The 27723-nt window shown below is 36.5% G+C and overlaps 1 protein-coding gene across 8 annotated transcripts in view; it reads right to left on the bottom strand.

The window, feature by feature from the left end:
* Nucleotides 1–27723, bottom strand: part of THSD7A (thrombospondin type 1 domain containing 7A) — a 555025-nt gene that overhangs the window by 122889 nt on the left and 404413 nt on the right. For all 8 annotated transcript variants that reach the window (XR_010381671.1, XM_064487540.1, XM_031454966.2 and 5 more), the window contains 2 exons: nt 17403–17558; nt 15835–16047 (listed from right to left, as the gene is read on the bottom strand). Coding sequence is in view for 7 of the 8 variants with exons in the window: in XM_064487540.1 (XP_064343610.1) it covers nt 15835–16047; nt 17403–17558 (369 nt within the window). In the remaining variant the exon portion in view is untranslated. The remainder of the gene's footprint in view (nt 1–15834; nt 16048–17402; nt 17559–27723) is intronic.

The following is a 27723-nucleotide window of genomic DNA, read 5'->3' as shown; positions in this document are numbered from 1 at the left end:
TTGTTTTTTTTTTTTTTAATTGTTTCTTTTATTTCTGGTTGCTACTAGAAGAGAGAATCTGAGATAAAACCTGTTATTGACAGTTAAAAAATAATTATTCTTATCAGGGCGTCTTGCATCATTATAATAAGCTATTGTAAATAAAAGGCAAAACAATGGTCAGTTTAATGCTAAAACATTGAATATAGGAACCAGAGTATATCAAGGCTATGGAAACTATAATATCAGAGTTCTTCAAACGTTTCTATCAGCTCACTGTTTTCACTTTCCTTATGGAAAAATATTTACTGTGGTCATGTTTGGTTTCTACTATAACATGAAAGTATTTGGAAAACTAAAGTATCAGTGCACAGTACACATTTCATCAAAGCTATCAACAGGTAAATATAATATTTTTCTTCTGTTGAACATTCACTGTCCCTTTCAGGATAATCTGAGCTAGGTGCTTTGAGGCATTTTATGTATTTCTGTAGAATATGAATGCCAAAGAAATAAAAGGATTATTATGGTCGACAAACTCAAATCAACTCTCTTTGTCCAAACTACAAAGAAAGGTTACAGAGGAATGGGGCTTTATTAATAGTAACACAAATTTTAATATAAAAGACACTGTCTTAAGACCTTAGATATACTCCACATTATTTCAGTTCTGTGTTGATTTTGCACTTCAGTGAATGGAAGGTTCACAAAGTTCAATGCATTATACAAAAACTACTTAGAAACAGTCGTAAGTAAAAATCTAGCTTTCTGATCCCTCTAAAAATATGGCTTAAGTCTTTACATTAATACGTTGACTTTTGCTTTTAGAAAATGATTACTAAATGAGAGACAGACACTATACAGTGAGAGTAATGGCAACAATCATCTCACCCCATCTCTTTCCCTGAGGGTATCTTTCTTCCACATAAGACAATTCTCAAGTCTATACTAAGAAAAACAAAGGAAAACTTGCCAAGTACTGGAGGAAGACACCAAGCATCTAGATGGAGAGGTTATACACAATAAAGGTGTCAGTTTTTCCTAAATTCATTTAAGATTTGCATAAGACCAGTCAAAAAATTACCAAAAAAAAAAAGCAAATTTAAAACAGAAAAATGACTAATCCATGTATATTTTAAAGTTTAGAAAAGAGAAGGAGGTAGGATTAACTAAACAGTAAAATGGTCAAACTATGGAAAAGTAGCTGAGTCCCGCTGCGAGAACAGAAAAGGCGGGAATGAGAAACAGGGAGACCAACAGACCAGAATGTAAGGTACAGCCCTCCCTCATGGTAATTATTGGAACTAACAGCTCCACCTACACAAAGGCATTCTCATTATTCTGTACTCTCTTGCAGTCCCTCTAGGTCGTCTTTATTGGCTATGACATTCTTATTCCTTTTAGCATATGCTGTAGACAATTTTTTTCCTGTAACGATCCCTATTTTTAGTATTATTCCTTAGAATAGATTACTAGAGGTGGTAACAGATGAGCACATTTGAGGTTTATAATAATAGTGTTTACATTCTAAAGATCATAATAATTTGCAGTTACTCCTCTTTTGTGTAAGAGTTTCTATTTCACAGCACTGGGTGCTCCTCTTATTGACTGTACTATAAACATAGACGAGATGTTGTCTCGCCAGTTTGTATTTTGTTGTTACACTGTTCTCACATGTTTGGTAACCATCTGCATTTTTTTCTTGGACGAATTAGCTCCTGGTTCTGGGGTGGTGTTTAGAATCTAGCCCTAACAAAGGACTAAGAAGAACTCCAGTGGGCTCCTTGTACCCTCTATTCTAGATGAACGGCAGTCTTGCTGCACATCATCCCAGAATGGCACAGGACTCCGACACTGGTGCCACGTGACTCACTCCTAACAGAGTATAGCTCACAGTCTTCTCAACTGCTTCAGCTGGAGCAGGTTTAAGGCTTCAACTGTTTTTTTGCAAAAAGCATGAACCCCACTCATTTAGAGTAACACTTTTGAGTGTTTCAGTAAACCTTGAGTTGAAACTAATTTGTTTCAGAATAATAATCTTTTTACGGATGTGGAAACATCACAAGATAGATGAATTATTTTAGATGACTAGAGGGGTGATTTGGTTTTAAAAATGTCTTCCATCTTTATATGTTTTATATGCGTAGCCAGGCAGAAACATGGCTCCATACAGTCTGCGCCACGGTGCCCTGAATGGCCCCAGAACTCTATTTGCCTTCCCTTATGTACGTAGGCAGTCAAATTAAAATAATGGGCACCACTCTACTTCAAAAGAAGTACTGCCATTCTTCTTTGAGAAAGAGTAAAGACGTTAAGAAATCAAGATATGTTTAATCAGAGTGTATGGTCAATGCATACCCCCACCTCCACATGAAATACAATCTTGTCAAAGGAAAGTTCAAAAGAAAATTTCCCCTTAAATTTAGCTAAATGATTATTTAAAAAGAAACAGCAGGGACCTAGTCTTGCCTTTCTTAATTTTAACAGGAGATAAATACTTCCATTTTCTGGGGATGAAAAGTACATTTTTCATACACATCATCATGTTTTTCACATTTAATATTAATCTTTCTATTGACCAAGCTACACTTTAAGCTTTCAGTAAATCCATTTTGAAATGCTTTTATCAAATTAGAAGGAGAAGATACGACTCTCTGAAAAAAGGTAAGGGATTCTTTTATGACTCAGATGCAATTCTGGTTTGTTGTTTTCTCCCCAATGTAATCAGTAGACCATGCCTGAGTACAGTCCATCTAAACAGCGTAAAGTTATTTAATTTAAACCCATCCTGCTATGAAACTGCATTATAAATGAATGTATCAAAGTACCATAAAATATATAATATTCTTCACATCAAACTGAAAATGTAAGAAAATCTATTTTTAAAATTAAAAACATAGTAACAAACAACATTTTAATCATGTTAATGTCATAGATCAATTCCAGGAGTACAAAGCTTAAACAATCTGCTACTTCTAAGTAACAGAATTAATAAAATTATGCTGTAATTTTTTTTCAAGTATTCCTGGAACACAAAATATGGTATTTAAAAATTACAGCTTTCACCAATATTATAACATATCAATCTTTTACACTTTTATATAGATGTCAGAGGTGTGTAAAGTTTGAGTATGGATTTCCCCAATAATTATGAGACATCCATATAGCTACATCATCAGGGAATTTTTAGAACAAATAAAAAACACAGAAAGAAACTCAAAATGGCTTAAAGACTTAAATATAAGACAAGACACTATAAACCTCTTAGAAGAAAACATAGGTAAAACATTCTCTGACATAAATCTTAGCAATGTTCTCCTAGGGCAGTCTACCCAGGCAATAGAAATAAAAGCAAAAATAAACAAATGGGACCTAATTAAACTTACAAGCTTTTGCACAGCAAAGGAAACCATAAGCAAAACAAAAAGAACCAACACAATGGGAGAAAATATTTGCAAATGATGCCACTGACAAAGGCTTAATTGCAGGAATATTTAAACAACTCATACAACTTAATAAGAAAAAAATGAATCCACCCAATCCAAAAATGAGCAGAAGACCTAAACAAGCAATTCTCCAATGAAGACATACAAATGGCCAATAGGCACAGGAAAAAGTGCTCAGTATCTCTAATCATCACAGAAATGCAAAACAAAACTACAATGAGCTATCACCTTATACCAGTCAGAATGGCCATCATTAAAAAGTCCACAAATGATTAATGCTAGAGAGGGTGTGGAGAAAAGGGAACCCTCCTGCTCTGCTGGTGGGAATGTAGTTTGGTGCAGCCATTATGGAAAACAGTATGGAGATTCCTCAAAAAACTGAAAATAGACTTACCATATGATCCAGCAATCCCACTCCTGGGCATATATCCAAAGGAAACTCTAACCTGAAAATATACATGCACCCCAATGTTCATAGCAGCACTATATACAGTAGCCAAGACATGGAAGCAATCTAAATGTCCGTCAGCAGTTAACTAGCTAAAGAACTTGTGGTATGTTTATACAATGGAATACTACTCAGTGATAAATAGAATAAAATAATGCCATTGGCAGCAACATGGATGGACCTGGAGATTCTCACTGTAAGTGAAGTAAGCCAGAAAGAGAAAGAAAAATACCACATGATACCACTCATATGTAGAATCTAAAAAAAAAAAAAAAAAAATTGCAAAGCAAAGAAAAAAGAAGATACTAATGAACTCATCTACCAAACAGAAACAGACTTGCAGACATAGGACACTACTGAACTCATCTCAGATGAGTGACAGTAACAACAAATACTTAAATAGTATTTATTATGTGTCAGGCACAATTCTTAGCCCTTAATATACATCAACTCACTTATACTCCACAACAGTATTATAAGTAGGTAACTATACTGTCCTTATTTCACAGATGAGGAAATTTAGTCCACAAGATTTAAGTAACTTGCCAAAGAAAGTAGTAAAGTTAGCACTGGGATCCATGCTCAGTGCTTCAATGACTAGGTTCCAGAAAACTGAATCTCAGCAAATAACAGACTAAGGATAAAATGCTGTGAGAAGAATCCTTCAGATGACAGGTTTTTATGAACATTCTGTTTATTTTTTCCCTTCATGCAAATGCAGTGGCTGTTTTGCTCTGGCGTAGTGGGGTTTGGGAGTAATGGAATTTGAAGGCATATTGAAACGGTAATAGAGTGTGCAATTTGGTGTTATGCTTTATCTGACATCTGGTAGGCAAAGTCTGAATTTGCAATGAGAGCAATTACAAAAGTTTACTTAAGGAGAAATTGAGAGCCATTTCCTGAAAAGATGTGATGTTTAGGAATAAAAAGAAAGCAAGAAATTAGTGATGAATCAGAGATTTACTGACCATCTGTTTTGTGGAGCACAGTGCTAGGAAATAGGTATATAAAAGTAAATAAGACATGATCCTCACCCCACAGTAACTAACAGTATAGAGGGAATAATGGGTAACAGTAAAGTGGAAACAACCAAATTCTATAAATGTACAATGATGCAGTAAATAAAAGGACAGAAAAGATGGCTGGTAAAAGGGCAGGATGGAATCAGGGGAGAAATTCTTTGATTCCCAAAGAGCTCTGAACTTTACGCAGAAGGCAACAGGAAGCCAGCAAGAGATTTAAAGCAGCTAAATTACGCCATCTAAATAGGATGTATGGTGGGAGACCTGTGACCCCCAGCTCGGGAAAATCTGACCCTGGGATCCCACTACCTCTAGTAACTGCCTCAGTTCTTCCCAGACAACAGGTTTAATACTTTAAAACTAGCACTGCCCCTTCCATTGTTGCAACCCTTATCTAAGCCTTACTAGCACTTCTCACCTGAATTCCTGCAATAGCCTCTTCACCGCTTCTTATCCTCCTTCAAAGTTCATTCTCAACAAAGCAACATGAATGATTCTTTAAAAATCTAAGCCAGTCCTGGTTACTAGTCTGCTCCAGTCCTCCAGGAGATCCCCATCTTAGAGCGAAAGCCAGAGCCCCGGTAAGTTCTCACTTCTCCACAACCTCTCTCACCTCTTTCCTGATTACTCTGCCCCTAATTTGGTCTACTCCAACCAAAATGGTCACTGTGTTGTTCCTCAGATTCAAAGAAGTTCCTACCTCTGGGTCTTGCATTTGGTGTTCCTTCTGCCTAGAATATTATCTTCCTAGATTCTCAAGGGGCTGACTTCTCTACCTCCTTTATGTCTCTTCACAACTGTCACTCTGTCAACAGGATGAAGCAAACTATGGTGCTATGAACAAGGTTAGGAAAACTGGAGGAGAAACCAGTTTTGGAGGAAAGATGATGAGTTTGACTCGGGTACATAATGACTGTGAAATGCCAGTAAGATTCAGCTGGAGCTTCCAGGTAGAGCTCAATAGCAGAAGGTTGAAAGATAGTGTTAACATTTAAGAAAGACGCTAAGAAAGAATATGGTACCCAGGAAACAGAGGAAGTAGCCTATGGGAGATTAAACATGTCTACAAATTCTGACAAGTACCTCCCATACAAAGGTATAACAGAGTCCACTGTCCCTTGCATCTAGCTGGTCCTATGACTGGCTTTGATCCAAATAATATAGTAGAAGTAACCTTATGATTGTTCTAGAACTCAGGCATTACGAGATCTTTCATCTGTTTTGGAACACTGCCCTGTGATCACCTTGAAAATAAGCCAGTCTAGTCTACTGGGCTAGGAGATGACACACAGAGGAAAAACCAAATACCTTCACTGATGTCAGTGAGACCAACTTGGACAGCATCTATGCCAACCCTCCAGCTGAATGCAGCTGCACAGCGATTCCAGGAGGAACCAACAGAGGACTGCCTAGCCAACCAACAGAATTGAGAAATTAAAAAAAAAAAACAAAAAGATTAAGTTCAGGGTGCTTTGTTATACAGTATACATATCTGGTATAGAACTTGGTACCTAGAAGTGGGGTGCTTCTCTCACAAAAACCTAAAATGAGACCTTTGAGGCTTTGAGACCTGGCGTAGGTAAAGGCCTAAAAGTAGGTGAGAAGATTGTTAGTGGAGGATGGAGAGAGTCTCATGTTATGCACTGATGGAAAAGTTGGCAGAACTTGCATGACAGAAGATGTATCTAATGAACCAGTGAGTTTAGACAAGATACTTCCAGGAACAAATGTTAAAAGAGTTGATTTAATGTCTTCCTCCTGAGAATGATACGTTATAGGAAGAGAAGGAAACTAAAGAAGGAACAATTCAGTGTGCAATAGGAATTAAGAGGATGCCGTGGTGTGCTGAAATGGAAGATAAAATTGTTTCTCATCCCTAGTTATGTGGCGAAAGATTTTCAGAGTAATAAATGGTCTAAGGTAAAAAGTGATTCAAGGCTGTAGCTACAAATCCTTTGATAAGACTTCAGGAAGACTTAAGAGGTATGTAGAAGATTCTCTCAACTAGACGAAAGGGCTTCTGAGAATCTTAAAGGCATTTTGCACAGCAGTCCCCGAACCTGGCCCAAGTAAAAAGGCTTGTTTAAAACACAAAATCACACAAATTACGGATATGGCTTTGAGGTCATGGAGTGACCTCCAATGAGATTCGTAAGAAACCCAAAACATTTTAAGAGTGCTATACTGATTAAAAAAAAAAAATACTGTCAGCTTGGTCTTAGAGAAATTGAGACATTTCAAAATGAATAAAAGGCCTCTGAGTTCTCTGATTTACATGAGCGAAGGCAGAATGAGAAAAGTTCCTCAGCTACAAATATGAGCCATTTCTCATGGAAAAGGCAAGAAGTCTTACAGAAAATCCAAGAGCCCAGGGAGAAGAACAAAGAGCCAAGAAGAAAAATGGACCAGGGAACCACTCTCAGAGAACAAAAACAGTCTTAGATCAAGGAATTTCCCCTGCCCCTGGAATAGGGGGGAGAGGCAGGGCTTCAGGACGGACGTAGACCAAAGACTGCTGAACACTTACTGTTTTTCTCATTTTTGAGTGGGAGAGTCTATTCTGATCTTCTGGTCCCCATACATTATTGTATGTTGTATGTGTGGAGAGAATTAGTAGAAGGGATCTTGTCTTTTTAGTTCACAGTCCTCTGATTCAAGAGTAGCCACATCCTAGAAATCCAAAATTCCAATTTCAAACTGAAATCAGGCTCTTTGTGACAAGTAACATGAAACAATAATTATATGAAGTCATTATCTTAAAGAAAACCACTTTTCTGAAATCACTTTGTGAAAAGCATGATACTAGTATAGAATAAGATCTTAAAAGAATGGGTACCTTAAGTGAAGGACTGAAGAGTTCCTTTTTTTTTTTTTTTTGAGAATTACCTAAATGATTCAAATTTTTATTGTAGCTATAAATTAAAAGATCTTTCAATGTGAGGGTAATATTTTCCATGTCTTGACACCTTAAATAATTCTTCAGATATTCACCTAAACTGAAAGATTCTGCAGGACTGGATTATTTTCAAGGAAAAAAACCCCAATAATCAAAAGCTCTTTCAAACCTCACAGAAAAGGCTTCTGAATATGGGATTTAATTAACATGAAGAAAATTTAAGCACTACAATAAACCACTTTTTTCAAAAACAAAGAAATGACAATATACAAGTTAGGGACAAAAGCACTTACACATTAAAAAAAATTTTAATAAACATTTTAATCCTATCATCTGAAATAAATTTTTGTTGTTGCTGTGTGTGTGGTATTATGTGGTAGATACAAAATACATTACTGTTTAAGGTGTCAAGTTGTGTAACTTTAATTTGATCAAATGAGACTGTCATATTTATTTGCCTATAATAAGGTGGTTATATATTTTCATATTGTATGATTTATTTTCTTTTCGCCCTCAAAAAATCTGTAATTAAAGGATTAGCACTAAATGACTTTCAAATGCACAGGAGAGAATTTCTGACAAGTTGCCTCAAAGGAAAAAACAGCTTCTCTGAAAATAAGAGCTCAAAGCAAATATATGGGGGAGAAAAAAAAAGAGTAGCCACATCCCAGTAGTTGTAGCCAAGATGCCTCACCTGTATTTGAACTAGATGCAGATCATGAGATAGTGAACTTTAAGCCTGATGACATAATTGCATGGGAATTTTGGTGGTTTTCGGTGAAAATGGGATGTACTTTGCATGTGGGAGGAGTGACAACAATTGTGGCCAGAGGGTAGACTGAAGTAAATTAATTCCTTTGACATAATTCTTTGAAATGTCCTCATCAAGAGGCAGAGCATATTTCTCTACCCATTAAATCTGAGTTGTCATCGTGACTTCCTCTAATGAAAAGAATATGGCAATAAACAAGTTTCTTCTGGATAGCATAGGGAACTATATTCAGTATCTTGTAGTAACCTATAATGAATATGAAACTGAATATATATATGACTGAAACATGCTCTACACCATTCTAAACTGTCTATACTTTAATTAAAAAAATAAGTAAATTGTGGTAGCTTCAAAAAAAAAAAAAAAAAAAAAAGAATGTGGCAGAAGTCACATTGTGCAAGTTCAAGAGGTCTGTCAGCTTCTGTTTTGGTCCTTTGTTAAAGCAGTGCCCTAGAACCACCACGGAAGGAAGCTGGTTTAGCTGGTTTGCTCAACAGCGGGTGAGAGCCTCCATAAAGGAGGACCAAGGCCCCTTAGCAGGCAGTGAGCACCAACTGCAAATATGTCAGGAGGCCACCTTGGATCTTCCTCCAGGCATAGCCAAGCCTCCAGGGGGGAGCCCAGGTAAAACCTGAACAGAAGCTCCCCAGAATCATGGGAAATCACAATTGGTTTCGTTTTCAGCCAGTGAATTTTGTTCCCCAGCAGTAGTTAAATGACACACAGCCTGAGAGGTAGGAAGGAAATCAGAGGAATATAGAATTGAAATCGAGAGAAGAAAAAATCTGGCAGAGGAGATAAGAGAAGCAAAGCCATAGAAGCAAACAAGGAAGGAAAATGTAGGGAGTGAGATTCATCTGTTAGGTTTAATAAACTGCCTAATCTGACTGAAAGATATGCCTTCAATCATGCTGGCCTTTACTGACCCAGCTATGAGAAAGCTGGTTGCCCTGGATGGTGTTAAGCACTTGACCACCTACGCAAAGTCAAAGGCTGTTTTCTCTTGCATCTGCCATTTGAAGTGGTAGCTGACACTTAGAGGGAAATTTATATCATCTCTTCAAGTGGTAAGCAAACTACTGTTCACTTAACTTTCATCTGAGGTTTCTGCTACACCTACCCTACTTTAAAGAAGAAAATTCCTCATAAAACCCTACTCTTTGCTAAGACATCACTATGGGAAAAAAACAAAAACAAAAACAAAAACACTGGCTCAATCTTGATGACTTCCTTACAAGTAGAAAATTAATTAAAAAAAAAAAACTTAAAAATTTTTTTAAATGGAGGTACTGGGGATTGAACCCAGGACCTCATGCATGCACTCTACCACTGAGCTATACCCACCCTCCCAAATAACTTTTATTAGCAATATATCAAAAATATATTATAATTCACACACACACATACAAAACACAAAGGACAGACAGATAAGGGAATTTGATGCCAGATTTTTTAAGGCCAAAATAACACTGTGATTACTACAAACCAACACTGAAGAATAACCTATTGTCTTAAATTTTCTTAAAGGCTATAATGACTTTCATCTTTACAACAAATTGAATAGAGAATCTCAACCCAATTATAGGAAACGAACTCCTACCAACAGCGTTAGATGATCCTAATTATAAAGTAAGAGACCTTAGTTTTAAGCATAATATCCAACCTAATTAAATTCCAAACACATTAAGTGACATGGCATTCTACAGGAAGGAAACTCCCCTGTTGATTTATTGCTTAAATTATGGAAAAACAATTCAGTTGTAGGATGTATTCTTGCATTTAAAAGATCAGCTTTTCCATGTAATGGCTTTGTAATTTATGTTAAGAAGTAGATTCCAGTTCCAAAAAGTGATCATGCTTCTGAAATTGTGTTCTCAACTAGTTTTATAGATATTTCAATTGATCTGAACTCGAGTTCTTGCCAAAATTTTAGAAACAAATCCTATTTAGGTGAGTTTCCCTTCTAAACTTACACAAATTTTAACTTAAGTTTTCATCACTCCTCTTTGTGTGTTATGATGTTTTTGTCCATCACTGATAAATAATTATGAAAAAAATATGGCACAAAAGGCATTCCCTTGATGGAAAAAAGCAAAAATATTTATGACTGCGTTTTTCAATTTTAAGTTATTCTAACATTTTCAAGTAGTAAATAATCTCAATGTCTGCTGCTTGGGTGTTTCCAGACTTTTGAGCCCTCACAATTTATCAGTCATTTCTCGGGTGATCATACTACTTGTTAGTCAAACCAGGACACTTTTGAGGACAAAGAGGAGTGCTATTAATGACCTCAAGAAAATGGTACTCTCCCGAACAAACCTGAAGACCAAATCACCGATTACATACCAAAGGGTATTTCTAATTATCTGTGACCCTCGTCAAACTTTCCCCCTTTCTTCCTTACTCTCACTTCTTCTCCTAGACCTTTCTGACATCTTCTTTTATCATTCCCAAACTTCTTACTTCTCTCCCCATGCTACCAGAGGTAACTTAAAAATTCTCTTATTTTACTTTGCAGAACTCAGCTCTTCTCTTATTTTCAGGCAATGTAGAGGGTACTGCAGATTTGCTAACCAAAATGTCCCATCAAAGCATTTCCTGAAACTGGCAACTGTATCCTCATGGGAATTCCTCTGTAGCGTAGAAGACACTATGATCAGGTTTTAGGTTTGTTTTCGTATATGCAACATTTGTTCTCCTTCCCACTGTATTTGGATCTCCTACTGGACAGTGTTGTTGTGCAGCTGGAATCCCTCGGGATCCCTATTACTGGATCTTTGCACCTGTCTGTCAGATTCTGTTGCTACTATCTTGTTTGTGACCTTCAGCTGAATGACCCTAGGCACTAGGGTGGTCTGGCCAACATAGAAAGCTGGAAGTTTCTGGGAACCACCTTCCAGCCAGCAGCTGTGGGCCAGTAGTTGACTGATGTGAGAGTATAAAATCCCAGCTCCTTTACTTCTAAAACCACGGCCTTCAGGGTTGGCTCTTCTGATGATATGCAGAAAAGGTTCCAAAAAGAGGCAGAAAAACTTACTTTAAAGGCTTACTCCAGTACTAATCTCAACATGGTCTTAATTATAAGGTCTTTTTCAGCATTAGCCTAGTCCAGCCAGTTTGCTTTGGTGCTAGGAGTCTTTGGGTAACAGGGTCAGGTCTTAGGTTCCTCCAAAACAATCCTTTCTCATTTTAATTCAGTGGTTCACAAACTTGACTGTGCATCAGGATTATCCAGAAAGCTTCATAAAAAACACAGCTTCCTGGGACTTGCCCCCATAGATTGTAATTCAATGGATTTGCAGATAAGAGAGGAACCTGACTTTATAGTGCACACGCCTGACACTGCGGGGTCTAGCACACTCTGTGAAAGCAGGTCCAGCATCTCACAGGGTAAACTGAACAAATACTTGCATATCATGAATACATACATATGTCCACATATCTTACATCCATCTATATACGACTTATAAATATCTAACGTTACTGACACAGCCCTCCTATTTATACATGAAAAATTCATTGGCGGATATTCTTAATAATCTGATAGTCTGTAAACACTGTGGCATGACACAGTGGTGTGTTACAATCAGGTTTTAGGTGTATGTAAAACATTTGTTGTTAATGATATTTTGAGTAAGTCACTTTTAATAAATACATTTTTAAAAAATTAAAAAAATAAATAAAGTAATTTAAGGTTATCCAAAATAATCACGGCACTCCCATTTATTTGACTTTCAACATGCTTTACCCAATGGAAGAGGAAGGAGTTGAGCTTCAAGAACGTCTTAACACACTTGAAGGGCCCTGGCCCAACACTCCTCTTTCTACTGTACTTGAGCTGTGTAATAAGGAATTGTGGTATTGATTCACTTCTACAGAAATATTATTTTTTTGTTTCATAAAAATCTGTCCAGTATGAATGTGACTGATGCATGTCAATGTCATTGGTCACATGTTAACTTTTACTAATGTGGAGAAACGTAAGACAGGTAGCACTGGAGTGACAGGTATTTTGAAACTGCTGAGGTTTACTGCTTTACAATGTAACACAAAAAATGAAATAACAAAGTGTGGTTTTGTTACACAGAAAGGTGTCAATCCTCTGATATCTGAAATAGAACACGTGGAAATGAAATACGGGTGGTATCACTTATCTTTTTTTAACAGAGGGGAGGGAAATATGGAAACAATATTTGGTTCACAGTATCTTCAAGTAATCAGTAAGACAGCAGATTATTTTTTGACTTTTAGTCTAATAGCCTTGCCACCTTCTGTCTCTAACCAACCAATTTGGGAAACAAAACACTCTTACCTCACCAAATTTATGCTTCTAAATAAAACACACACAAAATTGCAAAAACTGAAAGAAGGCAGATTTTGGGTTTTCTCATAGGTTCAACATCCTCTAAGATTCCACATGCTCCCCCACCACCACATCACCGCCAGACTTTCAGAGCAGTTCCTCTACTTGTGCTCAGACATCTGAGACTGCTTTCCTGATGATCTTTAAAATATTTTTTCTGTTACACATAAAATGTTTCTCTCTTTCTGGAGAGTCTAATTGTCTTCTGAGTTCTCATTCATCTTTCATTTTTGTTACACCCCTCGGTCTGTCAGAGAATCTACATAAAACTCCTGGGTCCTCTTAAAACCCTTCCCCAGCCCTGCTCCTTAGAAGGCAACTGGAAAAATGAACAGTAACATCAGCAACAAGTCCTAATGATCTCTGGGAGCCTGGACAAAGGACACATCAGGAGGACAACAGAGATTTTAAACGCTTTGAGGTTATTAACAAAGTTGTGAAATTTGTGAGAAAAGTGGGAGAAAAAAGTCCTTTTATTATTTGCTAGACTCAAAGGTTCTAATTCTTCATTTCCCTAGTTGAGCTTTAACTTAATTATAAAACAAAATCTACGGCCACAGCCAGGCCTAGAGGTAGAGTCTGTACAACTAATCAACTTTAATTCCCTGGGCTTGATTTAATTACAAAACGACATTTGGTGCAGCTGCTAAACACTCACCAGGTGACCACGTGATACACTGGAGTAGTATTTATAGGTCTCTAGCTTTTGCACTGATTCTACCCAGCACAGTTATGTTTCAGTTACACGTAGATAGGAACAACCTCTAGGATTTATAATAATAAATTTTCTTCCTGATTTCATACACCCTTATAGTTGGGCTAAGTTGAAATACTGAGCTGTACTACAACTGATACATGTCAGGAAGTAAAATGTAACAATGGAGATGTCCTGATAAAGAACAATAATGACAAATTGAGTATCAACGATACACTTCTGTTTGTGAGGAGGACAAAGTGAAACCAGCTTACATATATTGTGAGTTATCAATCTGACTTTTAGGTTATAACATTCGTTACTTTCCAATATAACTAGACATAACCAGCTCATTCTTCTGCTCCTCTTTAGTGTTAATAAGACAATGTAGGAGGTGACTGTTTGTCCAATAAAATATTTTTTTACCAGAGAAAATTAAAATTAACCACTGATTTTTTTTAAAAAATAGCCATCTCCTCCAGCATTTTACATACTCAATTTGCACAAACACCCAGGAAGACCATTACATTAAGTGAAACCTGATTTTTCATTTTACAATATTTAAGCAGAAGTTCCATGCACAATTAACTTTTCATCTTTGAGTTTTTTTTCATCCTAGCCCACTCAAATATACTTACTGTAATACCTGCGATCCCAGTTCCTCCCTAGATCTATAGGAGGATAAGAAAAAATATTTAAATTGAGGAAAAAGAATCAAGAAGCAGTATCATTATGGGAGTTACTAATGATGCTAAAATAAATATGAGCTTCACTATTTTTACAGCAACTCAGAGGGTAATACAGAGTGCCATTCGATACAAATTAGGATTTGAAGTGAGTATATAAGCACAACGGAATGCATTTCATTTGCTTTCTTTTTCCTAGTTGTCAATCTCCTGTCCTTTCCCTTTAGAGTAGAATTGAATGTATCATAGCTAATTTTATCTACAGAGAAAAAAGCAGGATACATAACATTCATCATAAAACATCTGGAGCAACAACCCCCTTCTTCACCTTCCAACCTCAAGTGCTGGCTCGGATTTTACGTGATGCTATCTGCCATGGCTACCCTGGACTCTAGACAAAGATGAAACGGGACATTTCAACATCGAAAGGCTCATTTCTCAGTACTAGCACTGTCTGTCAGTCTCTTACTCCAGAGAGTATCTTTCTCTCCTGAACAGTGACTGAGTCACAGGAGGAAACAATTCTGCTTGCTAGAAGAGAGTAGGATGGAAGGAATTATGACGGTTACCAGATGTTCCAGGGCCCCCCGAGGGGGCACCAGAATGTCTCTGCATATGCTGTAAACAGCATCAACTGTCATCCATGGGACCCTGGGGCGTGGTGCTCGTGCTGTTCTGACGGGCAGAGTCAAAGGACTCCAGAGCTGGAAGGAACCTTAGAGATGATCTTTGCCAGAGGTTTTACACAACTTCTGGGTGAGTTCTGTGTTTCCTAAGTGTGACTCAGGGATTGCTGAAGAATAAGGGGGATCTCCCTTAAACAGCAGCAGCGTTCGTGGAAACAATGTAGGAATCTTACGTCAAGGCTAACATCAAGGTGGGATATTTTACTGAACAAAAATCAATTGTAAAAGTCCAAGGTTATTCCTATGGTTCAGGCAAAGAATCTTGTGGAAAATCCCCCTCCCGGTGGCTCTATGACATTCCTAGAGGGGAGGACCCTAGAGCTCAGGTTGATTCAAGAACTCTAGGATGCAACAGGCCTCATGGCTTGGACTCTGGGAATTAAATTCTATTCCTAAGACACAGTATCAGGGTGAGAGATAAAGGCTTCTGGAGTCAAGTCAACCAATCCTTACAACCCTTCTTTATTTACATATCATTTTCTGTGGCAGATTAAAAAAATACACTTAGAAAAATGTTACCTTTCCTTGTTATTTTAAAATCTGGCAATTTAACACATTATTGCCTTGACGATAATTTCTTATTCTATGTTACCTGTTTTCAAAGTAAAAATTACCCTGTGGTTGTTCAAAGACCCTCTCCACAGTCACCATAAGAAGAGAGAAAGAAGGGAGGGAACAAAAGGAAGGAAGGAAGGGGAGAAAGAAGGAAGCAGCAGCTATTTCTGTGTTTGTAAACAGAACCAGCTATGATGAGAGAAGACATGAGATTTTAACACAAGGAACAGCACATCTCCGGGCTCAAACAGACATTCATAAATGCAGGATAGAGACGTCTTCCTTACCGTCACTGTTGATGCACACGACCTCTTGAACTTGAGTGCCTGGACCGCACTCCTTTCCGTTATCTGGTTCACAGTCTCCGAGCCTCACTGCTTTCCAGTCATAGCAGGAGGGCTCTTCACAGGGAATGGCTTCCAGTAAGTGAGGGCAATTCCCGGTGCCCCCAGAGCCTCCAGTGGGCTCACTGGTAATGCGTCGCTTCCTCAGTTTGAATCCTGAATTATTGGGGAAGGAAAATATTTATTGTTACCATCATAGGCTGAATATTTCACAAGGCTGAATAAAACTCCAAGTGAAAGTTGGATGAGGGTAGAGGGTAGAAGTCACATCTGCTTGAATCACCAATGCATCCTGAAACTCTAGCTCAACGTGAGCTCATTAATAATTTATTACATGAAAAAAAAAAAGAATGAATGAACAGAATAGCCAAACAGGGACTTTTAGACTTAGCTTACTATAGTAAAAATAAAGCAAGAAAGAGATGGAGAGGGAGAAAGAGAGAAACAGAAAAAGAGAGAGACAGAGAAAGAGAGTGATGGGTCGTGGGGAGGGCTTTTGATTTGGAAGGTCTATAGTTGCTCAATGCTCAGAGACACAATGAAATCTCAAGCTATTCAGAAATATTCATGACCAGACAAAAGTGCTATTATTTTGAATTCTTCAACAGGATCATGCAACTAAATTTGAAAAGAAGCCTCTAAGAAGTTAGATGGTCCCAGGAAATTGTCTCTTTGAGCCTTGGTGGATTTCAGACTCCCTGGAAATTTGAATTAGGGATCTAAACCATCTGGGCTCTAACGAGGAGCATTCAAAGGCTTGTTCTGTGCTTTTAACAGCACAGAGGTGTTGCCCTTCCCGACAATGTATAACAAAATTAATGTCTGTCTATTGCTATGTGAACATATTAGAATTACTGGAAAACTGTCCTTTGAAATAAAATAGAAAAATGTTTTCAATTACTTATATCATCTGAAAATTACCCTACCACGCCTACCATGTAGTAAACAAATGCATTTATGCTCCTTTTAGATATATTATTTGCATCATAAAAGCAATAGAGTTGGGTTTTTCATTTATTTACCACCAAAGTAAGAAGTGGTTCTGTTTACTAGGCATTAGCTATGGGTCAGGCAATGAAATATGTGCTTTATGTTTATCTCATTGAATCTTTAAAAAAAAACTTGGGTGACAGTATTAACACCCTTTTTACAGATACAGGGACAAAGATGTAAATAAGTTAATTAACTTATCCAAACAACAGCAGACAGAATAAATTTTCCAGTCCAGGTCAGTCTGACACCACAGCTCATCTGAACCACTGCACCAACTGCCTCAGATGTTCTCCATCTGTTGTCTACATTAACAAGCATCTTGCTTACATTCTTCCGTTTTAATTTCCTGGTACCATCACCAGAGGAGGTTTATACATCTTTTGTGATCAGTTCTCTTTAGCCATTCTGGAAAATATCATAAATGAATGATCACTGGAACACGGAGCAGCATTTGCTAATAATTCATGGTTTGACTCAACTGACAGGATTTTTAAGCATGCCGGGTTAATATTACATACCTTTTTTGCCCTGTTGGTCATTACAGTTTTCATAAGTACAAGGTCCCCAAGCAGACCAAGGTGAAACTTCACATTCAATAGGACAGGGGATGTGGCACAGCTGTGTAGTATTAGGGCTAGGACCGGTGCATAACTTCATATCCACTGGTTTTGAGGCTGTTTGGGGAAAAATACAGAGATCCTTTAAGAATGAAACAGATTGTTATGATCAACAGTGATTTTATGATTTTTCTATGTGTATGGAAAAGGAAAATGCTTAAAGAAGTGCTACGAAAACATTATTCCAATGCCTCTCGGCTCCATCCTGAGAATAAAAGGAGGAGGAGTGGGGAAAAAGCAAGCAGTACAGTGTTGTCAGTGGAAACTGGGCTGGAAGTCTTGCAGATTGTTTGATCACCAGCTTTACCACTAAGGAGCCATGCAATTATTAATTGCTAAGTCTAATTTTCCTAGTCAGTATAATAATCCTTAGGTTAACTTCATTTCTAAAATTTTATAAGTAGAGTCTAAGAAAGCAGAATCTACTTTAGAGGATGGAGCAAACTAGGCGGGGAACTACAGCTTTAATGTATATGGAAACAAATTTCTATCTGAGTGGCTTCTGGCAGAGCAGTCTTCATTTCCTTCTGGAGGTAACTGGTGGACAGGATGAAGGAAGAGCTCAGGCCATCAAATCTCTCTCTACCTCCAAGTGTATGACTCACCAAACACTTCCCAGAACTTTAAAGAATACATTATCTGCCTGTGTGACTCAAATCTCAGGACTGCTATGGAGACTAATTTAAATTGTCCATGTCTGCTCATGAGTTGACTAATGAACTGTGGCTAAATACTAATGGCGCTTGCTTCTCTTCTTTTCTATTTCAATAACTGCAGTTTGGCTATTTTGTACAGCACATACATTTGACAGTTAATGCCAAGATGTGTCCATAGTTCTAGTTAAAAATGACTAAGTGAGAAAGATACTTGAAGCTATATGGACATCAGAAAAGAGTAAGATTTACTACTGCTGTAAAAACTTTAAGAAGTAAATGTCTTGGACACACATTTCCTTTAATAAAATCTAGCTCCTGTTACCCTCTGATACTTTGGAATGCCCATGCGTTTAGTACAAAAAAAAACTGAAAAAACAGATTTCTTAGCTAATTCTCATTCTCTTTATGTAAAGGACTATCAAATTCCAACTGCATGGGATTACATGTAGAAGCTCATAGAGATATTAAAATATTTTAAACATTGTAAAATAATTTAAATATTGTCCTAACTTTTAAATAAATGTACTAAATATATCCACTTGGAGTTTAAACACTAAAGCAGACTATAGGCACTTGTGTATCTGTAAACTTTCCGCACACATAAACATACACAATTATAAATGCTACCTAGAGGCTAGTACATTAACTCCTCTTCCTGCCACAGTTTTTCAGTTCTGAAAAGTATTCTATAGATTTTATTTTTTCCTTATTACTCCTAAGAGTGCTTATTTCTCTCCCCTCCCACTCACCCTCCCCCCACCCCTACCCCACACACACACACTGCAGAGAAAATAAATGACTGGGCACCCCTAATTTGCTTAACATAAGCACCGTGAGCATTCATACTTAAGTTTATCAGAATTGTTGCTAATTTGTGTAACACAAGCCAAAGCCAAAAATGATTAATTGGATTGCCTTTCAACAGTGAAAGTACTTGGCCCACTAATGACAGAAAATACAGAAATGCTTCATTTCTCTGAATATAAAAAATAACTTGACATCAATGATACATCTCTCATAAAAAGTGATTTTTAAAAAATATCCTTACAGGCATAAGAGTCTTGTGAAGGTTAATTTCCTGTGTTAACTTCACTGGGCAAAGGTAAAGCATTGTTTCTGGGTGTGTCTGTGAGGCTGCTTCTGGATGAGATTAGCATTTGAATCAGCAGACTCAGTAAAGAACAGTCCCCCTCACCAATGTAGGTGGGGCACCATCCAATCCATTGAGGGCATGAAGAAAACAAAAGGTGCTTTCTCCTCTTGAACTGGGGTATCCATCTTCCCTTGCCCTTGGACAGCACAGATCCTGGTTCTGGGAAAATGGAAATTATACCAGTGGTCCCACTCCCATGATCTGAGAGAGCCACTTCCTAGAATAAATCTCCTCATATATCTATATCCTGTCGGTTGTGTCTCCAGAGAACCTTGACTAATGTAAGCCTATGGTATGTAGAAAAACTGCTCTAACTGCAAATTTACATAAGTAATTACTCCACTTGTGGAATCCTTCACACTATCATTCAAATTAAGATTATATGTATAATTACCTGAAAAGTCTCTATTTTTTCATTCAATTGACTAAAAGTAAGTTTACACCTTAGTGTTATTATAGAGTTTTGGAAATCACAATTACTATAAATGGAAGTCCACTAAGTATGCAATTGTGAGACCTACTATTAGAGCCTGAAGAAATTTACTTTATATATAAGGTTGAAAACTTTAGGAGAAAGATAAGATTTTTATTAAGGAAATAGGTAAAAACATTAATTCCTGGCCATTTTTCTATAAGCTTAATTTTAGCTTTTGGTGTATTTCGAATAAACTAAATAATCAGTCACAAAATTCTCCTAAGCTAGTAAAAGAGGAATGTGATGAATAAAGGCTCAAGGAAGTATTGCTTGAAGCAAAATACTCTTGAGATCTGTTAAACTGGCCAAGTCAACACTGAGATAATACAGTTCTTAAAAATTACCTAAATTTTAGAGATGTCTGTCTATCTATCTACCTATCTTTCATTAAACAAAGAAACACAGGGAGAGAATATGTGTTTGTGCATGATTCTACCCCTTTGGTGATTTGCATTATAGGTTTTCTTATAGAGTATATACTAATTAATGTAAATCACATATACAAGCTGAATGCCTCAAAAATGGTAAGTCAATTACATTTTTGCAATTACCCAAGATTTATTTGTAATCAGTGTGATTCAATAATGAAGTAAAGAACAGACCCAGGGGACCTTACTGGGTTCTAGTTTAACCTGTGGGATATAATTCAGGTAGTTTCTCTATCCCATAATTACATTATACTACATAATGTAATGTTTAAGACTGATCCCTTATTCTCATATACTGAGATATGGGTTTTCTAGAATGTCTCAGTCATTATTCTTCTATAATTTCACTATCTAAGAAATTGATCATCCAGTACAAGTTCAAAATAATTATATATTAGATTTTTAAAAATGTCTTATCGTTGATCTCTTGAAAAATAAAGGAGACATTTTGTAGTTCTCATGTGACTTAAAGGTATTCAATTACATGTACTTTGTGTGCTTCACAAGGTCATGAAAGAAGATCTGAACTTTTCTGGAGTTAAGAAAATAAAAAATATGAGATGCGCATTTCTGTCGGTCTGAAGAATTTTTGTATTTGTACATTTAGAACATTACAATGGAAAAAAATTTACTATAGGGAAAATAAACTTAAGACATTTGTTTCCAGTAACGTGGCCAATGAGGTATTCTGAAAATACAACCAGCATATAACCCCTAAGGGCAGTGAATTTATAATTTTTCAAATTGAATATTTTGTTTTGAGGTAATTATACATTAATATGAAATTGTAACTTCACAGAGATACGATATATTCTTTACCCAGTTTCCCTCAATGATCATCAGATCTTACAAAACTCAAGTATTATATCACAATCAGAATATCGACATTGATACAGCCATGGTACGTGTACAAAGTTGAATAGTGCCCTCTTTCCTCCCACCCCCCCAAAACTCTTCTCTACTAGAAACTCAGAATATGACCTTATTTGGACATAGGGTCACTGCGTAGGTAATTAGCTAACGAACTCCTAATAGATTTGAGTGAGTCCTAAATCCAATGACTGGTGTACTTAGAAGGCCATCCATATGAACACATACAGAAAAGAAACCCATGAAATAACAGAGAGATTGGAGTGGTGCAGCTACAAGAATTTCCTACAGCCACTTTGCTCCTAATCTTAGAGGGAACGAATTCAGTCTTTCACAATGAGTTATAATGTTAGCTGTAGGTTTTTGTAGATGATCTTTATCAAGTTGAGACTGTTCCACTCTATTCCTATTTTTCTGAGAGTTTTTATTAAGAATGGATGGTGAATTTTGTCAAATGCTTTTTTCTCCACTGACTGATATTACCTGTGATATTTTTCTTTAGCCTGTTAATATGGTGAATTATATTAACTGATTTTACCAATATTGAATGAGCCTTGCATACCTGAATAAACTGTACTCAATCCTAGTCTTCAATTCTTATAATGAATAATATTTTCATGACATATTGTTTTTCATTATTTATTTTCAAACTGGGTATATTGCTATATTTGAAGTGAGTTTCTTGTAGAATGTATAGATAGTTGGGTCATATTTTTTAATCCACTCAAATAATTTATGTCTTTTTTCCCCTTATAAGATTAATTCTGTTCTAGATACAGCATACATTTTTATATTGAATTAGGAGCAAATCATAACACTGCCTGAATACACATTTGTTAGGACTTTTTAAAATCTGTGCCCACTGGCCTTTCTGAGTTGTTGTCTTCTCTTAATCCAAGTCTGAGATATGGGAGGAGAAAAGAAAATCAAAGGAACTCATTATCTTGTCACTTCCTGAGTCTTAAAATCTCTAGCTTGTCTGCCTCCTGTCCAGCTAGCAGAGTCATTTTATGGTCTGTTTAAGTGTATAATGTTCAGGAGTTCTTTTTTTTATTTGGTGAGAAAATTAGAAAAAAATTGTATCTTTCATGTGTTTCTGGAATCAGAAGCCTGTATGTCGTTTTAAAAATAAGTTTTCAATTTATTTAACTGGGATCATAAGAAAGGAAAATCCTCAAAGGATTCCCCAAATCCACAGCATGAATCCGGTAAGGTTCCAGAGTCCTAAAGCTGGCCTCTCCCTTGGGGTACTACTGATTCCAAGTCACTGAACTTTCAGTTTTAATGGACTGGTGGCCATTAAATTGCATATCCAGAATTCTTTAATTATCACGAACAAAGGAAGGCATTTCCAGACAGAAAATTGGAGTTTTAATAACTATAACAGGCCATCATTAAGGAAATTTCTAAAGGATTTATTTCTTATAAAAATGAAAGTAGACAGAGATGCAAGGTCTAAGATGCCAGATGGAATGGTGGTCAAGAAAATACTAAATATGAGTAAAAGTCAACACTGACTTAAGGCCCTAATTATGATGATTAAATAAGGGAGTATGGTTGGCAGAGTAATAGTCCCCCAGTGACCCCATGCTTTAATCCCTGGAATTTGTGAATGTGTTATCTTAATGGGAAAAAGGACTCTGCAGATGTGATTCAGGATTCAAACCCTGAGATGGGAAAATTACCCTGGATTATCTAGCTGGGCCTAACCTAATTACACGTGTCTTAAAAAGCAGACAAATCTTCTCAGCTGGTCATAAAGGTGAGATGGAAGAAGCAGGAGAGTTGAAGCATGACAAGTTTCTGATTTGCCATTTCTGGCTTTAGAGGAAGCGGGTAAGAGCCAAGGAATGTGGCCTCTAGAAGCTGGCAGTGCCCAGCTAACAACCAGCAAGGAAATGGAAATCTCCATTTCAAATCGGAAGCAACTGAATTTTGCCAAGAACCCAAATGAGCAAGGAACCAGATGCTCCTCTAGAGCTTCCAGAAAGGAACGTAGCTCTGCTAGGCCATGATTTTAGCCAGGTGAGATCCAGGTCAGACTTCTGAGGAACAGAACTGTTAGGTCAAATACTACATTTATGAAAGTTGGTGAAATAGAGATCAGAGATAAAATAGTTTAAAGCCCTTAGCAGCTAAATGTATTAATTATAGATTTTGTTCATTTGGGTCTGGACCCTAATATTTTAAGATAATTTCTTTATATAAATAGGATAAGAATGTATAACTTCCAAATTAAGGGAAACAATTTAACAGTAACAAAACTATTGCAATGGATTCTAAGGAAGGCAAGAAAGAACAAAGAAAGAAACAGAAAAAAATGGAACAAGGAGAATAAGATGGAAGAAATGAATATAAAAGTGTAAAGCATTAAAAGTCAAAGATCATCAGACTTAATAGGAAAATAAAATCTGAAGTGACATTTTATATCCACTAGCTTGTCAAAAAACTTATGTGTTTGACAATACTCAGTGCTGGAGAAGATTTGAAGCAGCCAGAATAAACACTGTTGGTAGAAATTTAAGTTGCTTTAAACTTTTTGGAAAATAACTTGGAATTTTCTAGTATGGTGGAAGAGGTGCAAACACCTAGGTATATACCTTGGGAAAGCTATCAGACATGAGACATTTAGTTCAGGAGATATTTACAAGAACTGTGATTTTAGTGCTGTTTATAATTGCAAGTATCTATGAATAACTCCAGTATCCAACCAAAAAGACTGGATTTTAAATTATGGTGTCAATACAATGCTATACAAAAGTGGAAATAAACTAGAGCACAATCATCAAAGGTATATCAAAGGTATATCAAAGGTGTGAAGAAAGCAAGTTAAAGAAGAACATGTACTAAATGATACCATTCAGATAAAGCTTTAAAAAGCAAGCATTATCATCGTGTTTTGGGGCAAATATATGTCTGGGAAAGAGGGAAGCACCACTACTGTCTGGGAACTGGCCTGATCCTTTTAGCAGAGGCTTTGGTGTTTTGTTTTGTTTTTTAACATCTTTATTGTCATATGGTTCCTGTACAGTAAACTACACATACTTTAATGTACATTTTGATGAATTTTGATAGATGTATATGAAACCAATGAAACCACTACCACAATCAAGATAGCTCACTTTCCATCCTTCCTCAAGAGTTGCAGTTTCTGAATTCCCAATTTATTCCTTCCCACCTCCTTTACCTCCTGGTAACCACACATTTGTTCTCTATGTCTGTGAGTCTGTTTTAGGGGGGCTTTTAAGAGCTGGCCTGGCACTCAGAGCTATGCCATAGTGTTCTCCTGCTGGACATAAACAATTTCATAGACCATCAAATCTGACAAATCATTCTAGACTATGATGGAGTGAGAGAAAATAACATGACTTCATTTGTCTAAGTAAAAACAAAGTCATGGTGGGAACCACAAAAACATCAAATATTTCCATCTCCCAGCTACCATGAGTGAGTGCTGCTCCTTAATCAATTACAGCTTTAGCCTCCCTTCTTCCAAATGAGATTTATTAAGATACTGGTCATACCCTATAAACCTCTTAGAAGAAAACACAGGCAAAACATTCTCTGATATAACTCTTAGCGATGTTCTCCTAGGGCAGTCTACCCAGGCAATAGAAATAAAAGCAAAAATAAACAAATGGGACCTAATTAAACATAGAAGTTTTTGCACAGCAAAGGAAATCACAAGCAAAACAAAAAGACAACCTATGGAATGGGAGAAAATATTTGCAAAAGATGAGACCAACAAGAGCTTAATTTCCAGAATATACTATATAAATACATATACACAGCCTATAAAACTTAAACAAACAAACAAACAACCCATCCAAAAATGGGTAGAAGACCTAAATAAGCAATTCTCCAATGAAGACATACAAATGGCCAACAGGCACAGGAAAAAAATGCCCAATATCGTGAATTATCAGAGAAATGCACATCAAAACTATAATGAGGTATCACCTCATACCAGTCAGAATGGCCATCATTAAAAAGTTCACAAACAATAAATGCTGGAGAGGCTATGGAGAAAATGGAACCCTACTACACTGCTGGTGGGAATGTAGTTTGGCTCAGTCATTATGGAAAACAGTGTGGAAATTCCCCAAAAAACTAAAAATTGACTTACCATATGATCCAGCAATCCCACACTTGGGTATATATATCCAGAGGGAACTCTAATTTGAAAAGATACATGCACCCCAATGTTCACAGCAGCATGATATACAATAGCCAAAACATGGAAGCAACCTAAATGTCCATCAACAGATGACTGGATAAAGAAGTTGTGGTATATTTATACAATGGAATATTACTCAGCTATAAAAAGAATAAAATCATGCCATTGGCCGCAACATGGATGGACCTGGAGACTGTCATTCTACATGAAGTAAGCCAGAAAGAGAAAGAAAAAATATCATATGATATCACTTATATGTAGAATCTAAAAAAAAGAAAAAAAATGAACTTATTTACAAAACAGAAACAGACTCACAGACGTAGAGAACAAACTTATGGTTACCAGAGGGGGAAGGGGGTGGAAAGGGATGAATTAGGAGTTTGAGATTTGCAGACACTAACTACTACATGTAAAATAGGTAATAACGAGTTCATACTGCATAGCACAGGGAACTACATTCAGTATCTTGTAGTAACTTATGGTGAAAAGAATATGAAAACGAATGTATGTATGTTCATGTATGACTGAAGCCTTATGCTGTACACCAGAAATTGACACAACATTGCAAACTGACTATACTTTAGTAAAAACTATATATACAAAAAGAAAAAGACATACCGGTCATAGACTTACCCTTGCTTCCCTACAGCATTCAATCCACGGCAAAACTCACTTATTTAAACCCTCCTAAAAAGTCAGCTAACTGAAGCCCAAATCCTAATACAAGTGGTTTCTGACACTGAGAAACCCATGCTTGCCCACAGTGCAGGTTCGCCCTTGCTGCTTAAGTAATAAACCCAACTTATTCAAACACAGGTGTGTACTTGGTGGTCTTTGGCTGAAGAGCATGAACAAATCAAATATATAAAGAAAAGCAAGGAATTTTAAACATAAAATTTAGACTAGTAGTTCTGCCTGTGGATGGAGTGGGATGTGATTCGTTAGAAAACTGACACATTATAACTGACTATACTACAATAAAATTTTTTTAAATGCTTATTGGCATTTACAATATGCCAGACAATGTTATGATGTTTCAAGTACTTAACAAATATTAATTTATTTAATTCTCACAAAAGCCCATGGGGTAAATATTTGAATTATCCCCACTGAGGGGGGAGGGAATGTGGATAATTATTACCAAATGGGGAAACTGAGTATGGAAATGCTGAGTAACCTTCCCAAAGTCACACAGGTAGGAAACCACAGATTTTTGGATTCACATCCAGGCCATTTGGCTCCATAATCTTCATTGCGTACTTCCAACTACTACACCATGTGATCTTAGAAGGTATAAGTAAGGGAATTTCCATAATATGTATTAATATGTAATGACACATGCACATTTAAATCCTTTTGAAATAGATTATAACATATTAAAATACAGTTAATGGGGATTATTAATATAGTGTGTGTGCATTAATAATGATACAAGGAGGCTATCAAGATAATCCAACATCAATCCCAATCATTAGTCAGTGAAAATGATTCTGACTTTTGTACATCAGTTGAGAATGGAACTAAGTTTTCATTCTACAAGATATCAAGAACTGGCTGTCCAATTAAATTACTATTAAAGTGGGATGTTCTGTACTTACAGTGATAATAATAGTAATTACGATAAATAGTTGAATTTACTAAATAAATTCTTTTAATCCTCACAGCAATCTCATGAAGTAGGTACAACTATAGTAATCCCAAATTTGAAGATGAGGCAACTGAAGCACAGAGAGATTAAGTAATTTGCCTAAGGTCACACAGCTAATGAGTGGCAGCTGGTATTTAACTTCAGCGACCACGCTCTTATCTATTGTTCTATACTATGATAATGAAAATTAGTAGTAATCACATTCTTCCCCATTTCTTACTCCCATTTCATGGGTCTGTAATATAAAGGGTGACTTGACTAGAACACAATACATTTTTATAACAGCCTATCTGGCTATTGTCATGGGGGGTGACAGAAGAAACTGGGAACACTATTCATTTGGAAAATGAGTCCTCAGTATTTTAATAAGAAACATTTTAGATTCTCATTCATTTTTAATACTAAATTTTAAAAAGCTAAATACTGCTTGTTCTAATGCCTAAAAAATATACCACTCATATGAACTTTTTTTTATCTTGAAAATACACACTTGGATTCTGAAAACATTTTAAACGAGAGCTCACACTCAGTCTACTTCAGACCTGTTTGTAAAATATTCCTTTTCTGTAGTCATTCAAAAGATGTATTAGGGTTCAAAGCTTGAGAAAAATGCAATAGGTTTAATAACTCATTCATCCATTTAGCCAAATGGCTGGGCATTTTAGGCATTCAAACCCTCCTGATACTGTGTTTACTTTCTACTGTCCTCTCTGAAAATCTTTTTCTTGAAATAGCACTATTTCTTTAAATAAGCTTATTTGATTGCTAATTCACAATTACAAGGAAATTCTCTTGGATTTAAGTCTTAATTTCTG

Source organism: Camelus dromedarius, chromosome 7, assembly GCF_036321535.1.
Source record: "Camelus dromedarius isolate mCamDro1 chromosome 7, mCamDro1.pat, whole genome shotgun sequence".
NCBI classification, from domain to species: Eukaryota; Metazoa; Chordata; class Mammalia; order Artiodactyla; family Camelidae; genus Camelus; species Camelus dromedarius.
Note: the sequence above shows the minus strand (reverse complement) of the source record. Positions and strands in the feature narration are given on the sequence as shown.